We start from the raw sequence: 10321 nt of genomic DNA, 5'->3' as shown, positions 1-10321 counted from the left end.
TAATTCATATGGTTTAATAAGGTAATTCAGGTGAAATGTCTCACTCAGGGTACAACAGCAGCTCCCCAAACAGATGCCGAATGCCTCGGCAGGAATTCAATACACAGGCCTAATGAAACGGCAGGCCCCTTTGTCCGAAAGCCTCTGAGCCCTGACACATTGCAGCGTCCTGCTGTTAAATTGATCTGGTCATAAATTCCTGAAGCGCTAACATCCCAGCCCACTGCTCCTCTCCATCCATGCCCGCTTCCAGTACTGATGCAGGACGACACTGGGAACCAGCAGCAGATGGGTGGAGCTTCTCGCCAGGTATAGCTGAGCAGTCCAACCCCTGGATTCACATCCCAGACACTGCAGGCTTAGTGATTGCAACGTTCACACACACACACACCTTACTCAAATCAATGTACGTAGCTATAGATTGCATGACAGTGAAGGTAAAGGTTTGTCAGGCGTGTCTTTAGTTCAGCTTTTCCTCTCACAGCGATCATTCAGGAACTTGAACATTAAGGCTGTCCTACAGTGACCCCAAACACTGGAAGTTAACTGCATACTAGTGGCAGTGGGTGACTTGGCAATCTGCCACTGGAGGTTGTGGTACCACAAGAGAGTCGTTAAGTGACTCAGCATCAATGACTCTGCTCACCTGGTTCGTATATCTGAAGTTGCTAATCGGGAGCCAGCTGCATAGTGGGAGCTACCATTGAAATTGTACTGCAGTCTGTGCAGCTTTACTAACCATCCAGGTTAGAGTCTTTGCCATTCATGGTACTCTGTTTGTAGTTGTGGCTGCATATTGAGTCAGTGTAAGTTTAGAATATGGTATTACTGTGCCTTTAGTAAACCCCAGGCCCCAGTGTTGGTGACATTAGATTCCATCACACTGGAGGAAGGAAATGCAGCAGGCAGAGACCAGACACCAAATGAGAGAAACCAGCCGCATTCAGTCACCTTTATTCCAGGTGCAAACCCGGCCAAGGACTGCTAGAGCAAAATAAATAAATCACGCAAGAACTACTTCAGCATTTCATAAAGTGCATCAGATTTCTGCTCAACAGCACATCCCACCAAATACTCCCCCTCCCCCCATATCCTAATCCTTTCCTGCAGAGACCCAATCACCCCCCCTCCCCCCCCACAGTAGAACATCAAAAAAGGTGGATTATGGGACAGTGGAACAGCCCAGAGCAGACTTCAGGCTGAGGTGCTTCCCTTATAAAGCAGACTACACCAATCAGAAGGAAAAAGGCATCAGCCTTCCCACCCATCAGGCTGCCAAGGACAGCAGTTCTGCTTTCAGAGTACATGCAGTCTGCAGACTTCCCTTCAAATCTGTATCTGCTCTCTCCACATGGCAGAGAGCTGCTTGAAAATGGATAGCAGAGTCTTCTCCCTTAAAATCCAGCATAGTTGCCAGAAGTCAGATGGATGTCAGGAGTTTAGGTAGTCGCAGCTGTGCATCTATAGGATGTACGACTCATTCCACTTCAACAGGAAGTGACACGGTAGTCAGGCACAACGAGCACCTCAGACAGAGGTGGCCGTACGAACCTTGGCCGACAGCACTTGTCTGAAACGCCGCTTCAGGTCCTGCATGTTGGGCGACTTGGGGCGTGGCAAGAGCTGCGAACGCCTCTTCTCCACCATGCCAGCAGGGGGCGTCTGCTTGCCCAGCTCCCTGCAGAGCAGGTGGAAGGCACTGCACACCTGGCCATCACCCTCACTGGCAGACACCTCGCAGAAGGCACAGCCTAGTGTAGCGGCCAGCAGGAGGCCCCTCTGCGAGTCCACCTGCCGCACGTGGAGCAGGTCCACCTTATTAGCCAGGATCACAATGGGCACACGGGCATCCGGTCGTCTGTCGCGCACATGCTGGTGCAGCTGGCCAATCAGGTCAAAGCTCCGGTCGTCTGTCGCAGAGTAGACCAGGACCACAGCGTCTGCCCATTGGATGGAACGGGTCACCTGATCTGTGACACTGAGTGTGGTTCCTGCCTCCTGAGGCAAAAGAAATTGGTGGTTTATAAACATCTACTGAGAGAAGTTATTACATATATACCTACGATTAGACTACTGGATTTGCAATTGACATTTCGCAGCCTTTAATCCAAGGCAAATACAATATTACAAACATACGTGCCGTCAAGGAGTCGGCTAAGCATTAATGCCGCTAATGAGCTACCAGTGAATGCCCCAGCAGTATTAGTCAGCAGCTCACAACTTCTAACAAAGATGCTAAAACAATGTAAACTTTAAAACAGACTTGAGTCCGCATTCGTGCACCTTCAATCAGTAAGTGAACGGGTTACATGGAAGACGCAGAGTTTATAGTGTGCAAGAAGCAGAGCACGCAGAAGTTAGTTTACAACGCCAACTGAGCAAGGGCTAGATAGTTATCTTCGCAGTTCTACAGTGGGGTCCCCTCTGAGAGGTGTACTACGAATGCATTGTTGCTTTAAGTTCCCCTCCTCCCGCGACTAACTGAGCTGCCTTTCTAAAGGCACGATCCGCTCCCCCGCGCAGTTAGAAGAGGTAATTGCCAGAGCAGTAAGAAATCCGAGGCAATCGGGTACAACAGCTCAGCCGGAACAAAAGGAAAGGCATGCAATTCGTGGGGGGGGGGGTTACTCCAGCGCGTGCGAGATCGATACGAGAAGCGTTAGTTTTCAGATAAATGTCAGCGTGAGGACGTGGAAACCCGTGAAAGGCACTATAAACTTACACAATCGAGTCCAGGGGTGTCTTGCACCTGAATTGCCACTTGTTCTCCGTCAACCTGGACTTCTCTTGAGTATAGAGTACCTGTTGGATCACAATAGGCATTGCATGACAGGTCAGCAAGGTCAGTCTGGAAAGACACTCGCGTTGAACGCATGACGGCAGGAATCTGTCGGCAGGACAGTCATGAAAGGTTTCCCTACTTACCCGAGTTTCGCTCGTAATCACCGATGAAACGCCTGGTGAGGAATCTCACAACGAGGGCTGGCAAGGGAAATAAACAGATTGTTAGGTGAATCTATATAGATGCCCGTGTCAAAAGCTTACCGAAAAGAACGGCATCCCCGATGCGCAGCAAAGACCTCTGATAAACTCACCGGTTTTTCCAACTCCACTGCCCCCAAGGACAGCGATCTTGAGGATCCTGCCACCCGGACATTCGGTCGATGGGTATTCCGCGATAGTAGACATGTTCTGGATCAGCCGCATCTTGTCAAAATAAGCAGATTTTTAACTTTGGAGCGAAAAAAAGCACCGGGATACGTTCAGTTATTTTTTAAACAAAAAAAAACGTGCCAAACAATTATTCTTCAGACTTTAAAGCTGGGAGCGCGTTTAAAGAAACCCGGCAGTCTTGTGGATGAGTTAATGCATGAACGGCGACCTGATCCTAACCTCCTGAGACAGTAACAGTCAGACTGAGTCCGATCCCAGGTCTGCTGTCTTTATAGCGGCGGAGAGCGGCTCTGCGCTGATTGGCTGCCGCTCCGTGCCTGCTGCTTTCACGTGGACCTGCGAGCCCGAGCCGATCTGCAGGTGGGCAAAATGCAGCGGAGAATGGGCGAAACGGGAACGGGATTCAGCACTGGGATTCGTGGCTGCACTTAGCCTTTCTGCCGTTTGCATTTAAAACACTCCTCGACTTTCTTGCAAGTGCAGACAATAAATAAATAAATCCTAGCCAAAAAAACACAAATATACAGTACATGAAAATGGTGCGTCAGCCTTATCTAATTATGCTAACCGCTGGAATAGTGTTGAATATGATCTGAGATGTTGAACGTGTTTGCGGTTTTCTTGAGCTGATGGTAACATGACCACTTGACTCGTGTATTAAAGACACTTCATGACGGGAAAAAGAAGCACAGTAAGAGAAACAAGAGTGATATGCTTTGGTATACAGGAACACATAGAACAGCTCTCTTGTTTTGAGTTGGCTTAATAAGCCATGTTACAGTATGCTCTGCAGTGTGTGACTGTGTGTGTACACAGTTCTGTCTTTTGCAGAGTTATGTAAGTGGGGACTTTCGGCCCAGTACTAGTGTGTTTATCGGTGCTGGACTGGGCAGGACAGGCCAGCAAGCTGGACCCCCTTCAGCCTGTCCGGACGCGTCCAGGACATGTTGGACCGAGAACACAGCTTTGCTGCTCACAGGATAGGGGCCAGATGGCTCTGCACATGCTCAGTACACAGCTGACTGATGCTCGGGGGGTGCCGAACATCTGTCTTCGATATTGTAACCACAGATCACCTGAGAGACTTAGCAGACAGTGTTTGGTCTGTCTCCTTTCATCAGGTGTCTGTATGTCTGTCTGTACTGAGGTGCTGCATGTTGGGGGGGGGGGGGGGGCTGGACTGTTTATCCCTCATGACTGTACTCCAGGCTTGTTGGCGGAACAAACCTGTTGCCTGGTCCCAAGATTTTCATGGGGGATGGGGGTGGCATGAGTAGGGAACAGTAACCAGGATGTCGCGAGGAGGGGCAACGATAAAGGTCTTCTTAATTATTTTCTTATAGCACTATTGGGTGATCTTTTTTTGGAGGGGCAAAGGCACTCATTTGAGGGAGCAAGACCCCTGGTGGTGACAACCCCCCCCCCCAACCCCATATCAGCTACTCTCACTTCTGCTGCACCTGGGCACACAAACTTTCATAAAGTTTTTTATTTTTTATTTCTTTTGGCAGAGAGGTTGACCTAGAGTAACGCCCACAATATGTTTCTTACCTTCTGTGTGCCTTTGTCCTACTTTCCCCCTGCTCCTCTCCTCTCTCTCCCTCTCTCTCCTCTTTCACCTCGTCCTCGGGTATTTGGCATTCGTTCCTTTCTGTTATTACCCTCTGGAATGCACGTTTGATACGAGCTACGATGACAGAGCTGCCCGGTGCCTGAAATATGAAATTGACGCATTGCCCGCCATCCACATCTGAGGCCCCCTTGGCCCATCCAATGGGGGGGGGGGGGGGCATTAGTTTCCATTTTATTGGGCATCAGCCACACAAGCCACTGGTGGCAGGATATTACCGCTGCACAGGTCACCAGTTGGTTTTTGTTTGTTTGTTTTCATCTTATAAACTGTGCTCCAGTTGTTCTGTGGTGTCTAATATAATACAGATATGAAATATTCCAGATGTCCAGATGTGTGATTTAAACAGCATGCCTGGTAATCTTCATACTCTACACCAGGGGGTCCCCAATTATTTTTCCCAGAGCGCCATATTCTATAAACAATACAGAACAAGGGTTACTGCCCCCGATATTGTTCTGATAAGTTCTTTTATATGCAGCTATTACTGTTATATTGTAATGATTATAGTTAGTAGCCTAGTAGGAGTAGCAATAATAATAATGGTGATTAGCACTGTTGTCTCGTGTCTCTGGGACCAGGGTTGAGCTTTTGCACCCTGGCTGTATGTGTGGAGTTTGCATTTTCCACGTTGGCTCCCCATCCTAGGTTTTTTTCCTTGCCTTGTACCTGTAGCTTCCAGGATAGGGTCTGGACTCATGAGACCCTGCATAGGACAGGCGAGTACAGAAAATGGACGGACAATAGAGGATGGTTTCACGGGGACTGAAACCCTCCTCCAGAGTTAGCAGCGGACATCTTTGCCCTTACATGTATATTGGGTCCATCAGCAGGCTGGATTTTGTGGATTTGCTTATCAGGAGATATGGATGACTACCCATCCATCCAGCTTCAAGCTGCTTATCCTGATCCGGCTCACCGAGGCGTGGCTGACCATTTCCTAGATAACTTAGGGCCACCGTACCTCGTATCCCTGTCATGGGGGCGGGTCTTGTTGTGGCGCATGTGAGTTGTATTGGTTAATGCTTGGCCCTGCCTTTGTTGTCATGGCAACATGGTGGCGTATTGGGCAAACCGTAGTCCTGCTGCGGGGTGCATGATCCCGACTCTGAATGAAGAGTCGTTACTATGAAGTGGGAATAAACATCAAACGATTGCCATTTGAAAAGAGGGTAACTGGGGGGGGGGGGCATATCATTATGCTAGTGAGATGGAGAAAGACAGGAAGGGGGGGTTATAACATAGCCAGGGGAAGGATGTGCAGAGGTTGGGGAAGGGGGGAGATTTCTGCTATCCCCCATGCAAAAGCACTCATGGCCACCAGGTGGCGTGGTGTTCAACGAACAACCCTTGTACACTAAAATGACAAGTACATCCAGCCAAAACTTAATAAGGTGGAGATGTGTGGCTCAGTGGGTTATAAGGCTGTGCCTATAATCAGAAGGTTTTTGGTTCAAATCCCATAGTCAACAAAGTGATTTTATAGTTGAGCCGTGAGTTAGGTCTCTTAACACCCATCTCGAAAAATGTATGTTGCTTTGGATAAAAGCATCTAAATAAATAAAATGTAAGATGAATAAGTAACTAATACCAGATGTTACCCCTGAGAATCTACATATAAGTAATCAGCCCGTACAGGCTGAATGAGGCTGAAGTGGATCTTCATTGCAGAGGCTGTGCTCTCTGATCATCCTCTTCGCGATGCTCAACGATCTTCCTGCTCTCCCATTTTATTTATTGACATGTTCAGGCCTCGCAGACGTAATTATGTTTTCACATTCCTGGGGAGATGATCAAGTGGGCCTCTAAAAGCTGCATGACACGCGAAGCAGGAGAGACCCCCCCCCCCCCCCCCTCCCAATAGCCCCCCCCCCTCCCAATAGCCCCCCGCCCACCAGCTTTTATTTTCCTCTGAAATGGAAACGTTTTGGCTCAGCGGTGAGTTTTGTGTACTCACACATGCCAGTGGGCTACGTTTGTATGGGCGTCTCAGGCATGCGTGGAGGAATGCAATCCCGGTCTGGTCCCAGCGCTGAACGGCACGCGATCCAGCACAGCGCCCAGATCCATGTTTCCCACCTTATTTACATTCCTGCACATGGCCTGTGACTATGTGGTGCTCTCACTGTGTGGTGTGTGCAATAATAAGACTCTATGTCTGTGATACTGTGACTTTGTGACACTGACTATGTCTGTGATACTGTGACTTTGTGACACCGACTATGTCTGTGATACTGTGACTCAGTATCTGCAATACTGTGACTGTGAAACAGACTTTGTGTTTGAAATACTGTGACTTTGTGGCACAGACTGTGATACTGTAAATCTGTGACAGACTCTGTTTGTGATACTGTGACTTCGTGATGCAGATTCTTTCTGTGTCTGTGATACTATGACTGCATGACAAACTCAGCATCTGCAATACTGTGACTCTTTGTGAAACAGACCGTGATACTGTAAATCTGTGATCCACAGACTACAATTCAGTAACTTAAGGCCCCAATCTTACCCCTAGACCTAAGCCAGTAACAGTGAGCCTTGCTTAGATCCCTGAACTTGCTGAACTTTTCTCAAAAGTGATTGAGCACTATCAAACTCTCCCAGCCACCAACGTGCATCATATCAGACCAGGGACAAGTCTGTTCTTTGTTGAGTTATACAGTGCAGCTCTTTCAACAAAGCAATTAGCTACAGCCCCTGACCCTCTTTCTATCGTTCCAAAAATAGAATAGAACACCCCCCACCTGATTTAAAAGAACCAAACCCCCCTCCCCCTACAGGAGTCTGTGGAATGTAGACACCCCAACACACAGAGCCCAAAGCACAGCAATAAAGCCATTACTACTGCTGGAATGTGTGCACAGGGGGTCACGTCGGCTGGGGTTTCAGTCACAGGGTGGAGGTTCTGGGTGCTGTTACAGCACCACGCTGGCCCACATGGGCTCAGGTGCCAGTCCTGTTCTACGCCACTACTCTTGCAGAGGTAATGAGATGAGGTTGCTATAAGTCTGATTTGGACTGCGATTGTTTTGTCAAAAAAGAATTACTAAGAAAGGCACACCGTGTCAGGGGATTCCTGGGGGCAGCACAGGCCGCAGTAGCTGATGCACGTTTGTGACACACTTAAGACAGTGAATATGCATGTTTGGATAATCCAGCTCCCTGCTTCAGAGAACCACAGGGTGGCCTCCTAGGTAATCCAGCTCCCTGCTTCTACTTTCCACAAAGCAGGCTACTGAGTATGGTGTTGTGTGGTTCAGGGCCTTACCACACTGTACCTGTGATCAGAAGGTCCCTGATTCAAAGCCCAGTCAAGGCGGAGTGATTTCACTGTTCGGCCTATTAGCACAGCCGTTAAATCACTCCAAGGAGTGGTTGACCATGCTTTCTCAAAAAGTCCACGTCACTTTTAAAAATAATGCTAGTAGCAGCTCCCTGCTCCAGCCCTGTATAGCGTCTCCTCCTTCATATATTAATATGGGCCTGTCGTCACCCTCAAGGACAGACGTGACGAGGACTGCCTACGTTACCAGGCAGGGCTGCCTTTGTGCGAGGAGCCTGGCGTGCGAGCGGCTTCCACAAAGATCTCGCACGCCCACCGCTTTCACTGGAACTCATTACCTCAGCAGTGTGTCATCTTGTGTTTACGCTGCAGATTCCCGTGCCACGGCATATTCATAGCACTTAGACCTTTTCTTTTTCTGCTCAATGACTTTCTCTGGAGTGGTCAGACCTTTTATGCAGGACTTCCTGGGTGAAATACCTTTAAAGGGCCACTGTTTGGGAAATGGTTAGTGTTTTATTATACTTTCATTTCTAAGCTACAGCAGCTGCTTCTTAATGGGGAGTCAGGTCCAGAGTAATGTGCCAGCATTCTAGATATAAAAATGGCACCTTGATGGCTGGACGGGTAGGACCCCTTCTGCTCCGGATCCCCAGAATGATTCTTCATTCACGTGGCAGTTAGTGGGAGGTTGGGGAAGAGGCCTATTACCACATACAGTTCTCCAGCAGGCCTCAATAGTCCTGAATGGTCCTGAACAGCATTGTGCTCTAAAGCTTCAATAGATGGGCCACTAGTCCCAGCCGTGACATCTTGGGAGTGGGGACTTGCCGTTCCCCCCGCAGATGGAGGGGGGGGGGGGGAACATGGGCAGCTTTTGTATGCCCATGTGGACGGCAGATATCCTTACAAATGTCATGTGGCATGAAAGCTGCGAAACAGGGTCTAGACTGTTAAAAAAAAAAAATCCTGCTGTATTATATTGGAGGCGGATGCAACTTTTTCGTGTGGAGTCAAGGGTCTGGAGTTACCTGCCTGGAAGAAATGGTGAGAATGCAGCTCAATTGGGAAAATATTTTTATGTTCCTGTGTACATCTAATCTATTTTGCAGGTGCTTTTATTGAAAATGATGCACGGTTGAGAAAGCAGGCCCAGAGAATGCTTCGGCTCAGGTATCAGTGACCCGATTGGCTCTTAAATGAGCCGCAGAGAGAAGCTCTTCAGTTACACTATTACTGGCACTCGATACAAGCGATGTGAGGAAGTTGTCACAGTCAGTAGTAAAGCAGATCAGCTTGGACCTACAGTACACCAAGCTTTGGACCCTCCTGTATGTTTGTTTGTAAGCTAAACAGAGACTATATTAATATAGAGACAATTAGGAACTTAAATGAGGGTCAGTCAACATCTGCTGTATCATCACACTTATTTCAGGGGGGATTCTACTCACTAACACACCAAAATGTATGTAAATAATCCACACTTCCCAGAATGCATGTCTGAGCTGCACACTGCAGCCATTGTTCTACCGTTGCCATGGCAGTTAATACCTGGAAACCAATCCCTGCGCGGGTGAATCCAGTTGCCCACCCTTTGCCAGGGATCTGTCACCCAGCTGGGAACAGTGTGCAGCAGCCTCAGTATAGCCTTCACGTAATTTAATAGAAGGTGTCAAGGTTTATACTTGGGGCTATGGCCTTCATCTACCTTTTTTAAATCTTTTTTTAAATGCCAGGGCTGTTAGCAAAGTCCCTGTGCTAATTCTGTCTTCCTACTGATAGGGCACTGTGGTTATGGCTGATGCTAATGCGCTAATGCCCGTTGCCCACTGTCAAACTTAAATAGACTTAAAGATGGAGTCAGGTAGTCACCTCTCATGATTGGAGTAAATCAAATGGCAGTTTCTTTTCTACAAGTACAGGTATTTTGGAATGTTTGTTCTCACATATCCCATGTTGTTCTCTGGGTCTGAGCATAGGGTTGGTCACCCCTCCAGCATTTTTCAGGGAGTTAATGGCCTTGCTTGAGGGGCCACCAGAGATGTGGCAACCCTGCCAAACACAGGATTCAAACTGGCAACCTTTCAATCACAGGCACACCACCCTGCTGTTGTTACTACCCATAAAACAGGAATGTGTAGCAAGGCCTCTGGTATCGGCATTTTAGTGAATCTTGAATAATGACATGCTGATTGGCTGAACCAGTCTGTGCAGCACCTCTCCTAAAACCTCCA

The 10321-nt window shown here is 48.2% G+C and overlaps 1 protein-coding gene across 1 annotated transcript; it reads right to left on the bottom strand.

Annotated features, from left to right (window-relative positions):
- Positions 1-938: 938 nt before the first annotated feature.
- Positions 939-3435, bottom strand: rasl11b (RAS-like, family 11, member B). The gene is made up of 4 exons (XM_048971213.1): positions 3096-3435; positions 2926-2982; positions 2723-2802; positions 939-1998 (listed from the first exon to the last, which is right to left on the bottom strand). Exons 1-4 carry the CDS (start codon positions 3205-3207, stop codon positions 1528-1530), a joined length of 720 nt encoding a protein of 239 aa, XP_048827170.1. The 5' UTR covers positions 3208-3435; the 3' UTR covers positions 939-1527.
- Positions 3436-10321: the final 6886 nt, after the last annotated feature.

The sequence above is a fragment of the Brienomyrus brachyistius genome, chromosome 1 (genome assembly GCF_023856365.1).
Source record: "Brienomyrus brachyistius isolate T26 chromosome 1, BBRACH_0.4, whole genome shotgun sequence".
Taxonomy (NCBI): Eukaryota; Metazoa; Chordata; class Actinopteri; order Osteoglossiformes; family Mormyridae; genus Brienomyrus; species Brienomyrus brachyistius.
Note: the sequence above shows the minus strand (reverse complement) of the source record. Positions and strands in the feature narration are given on the sequence as shown.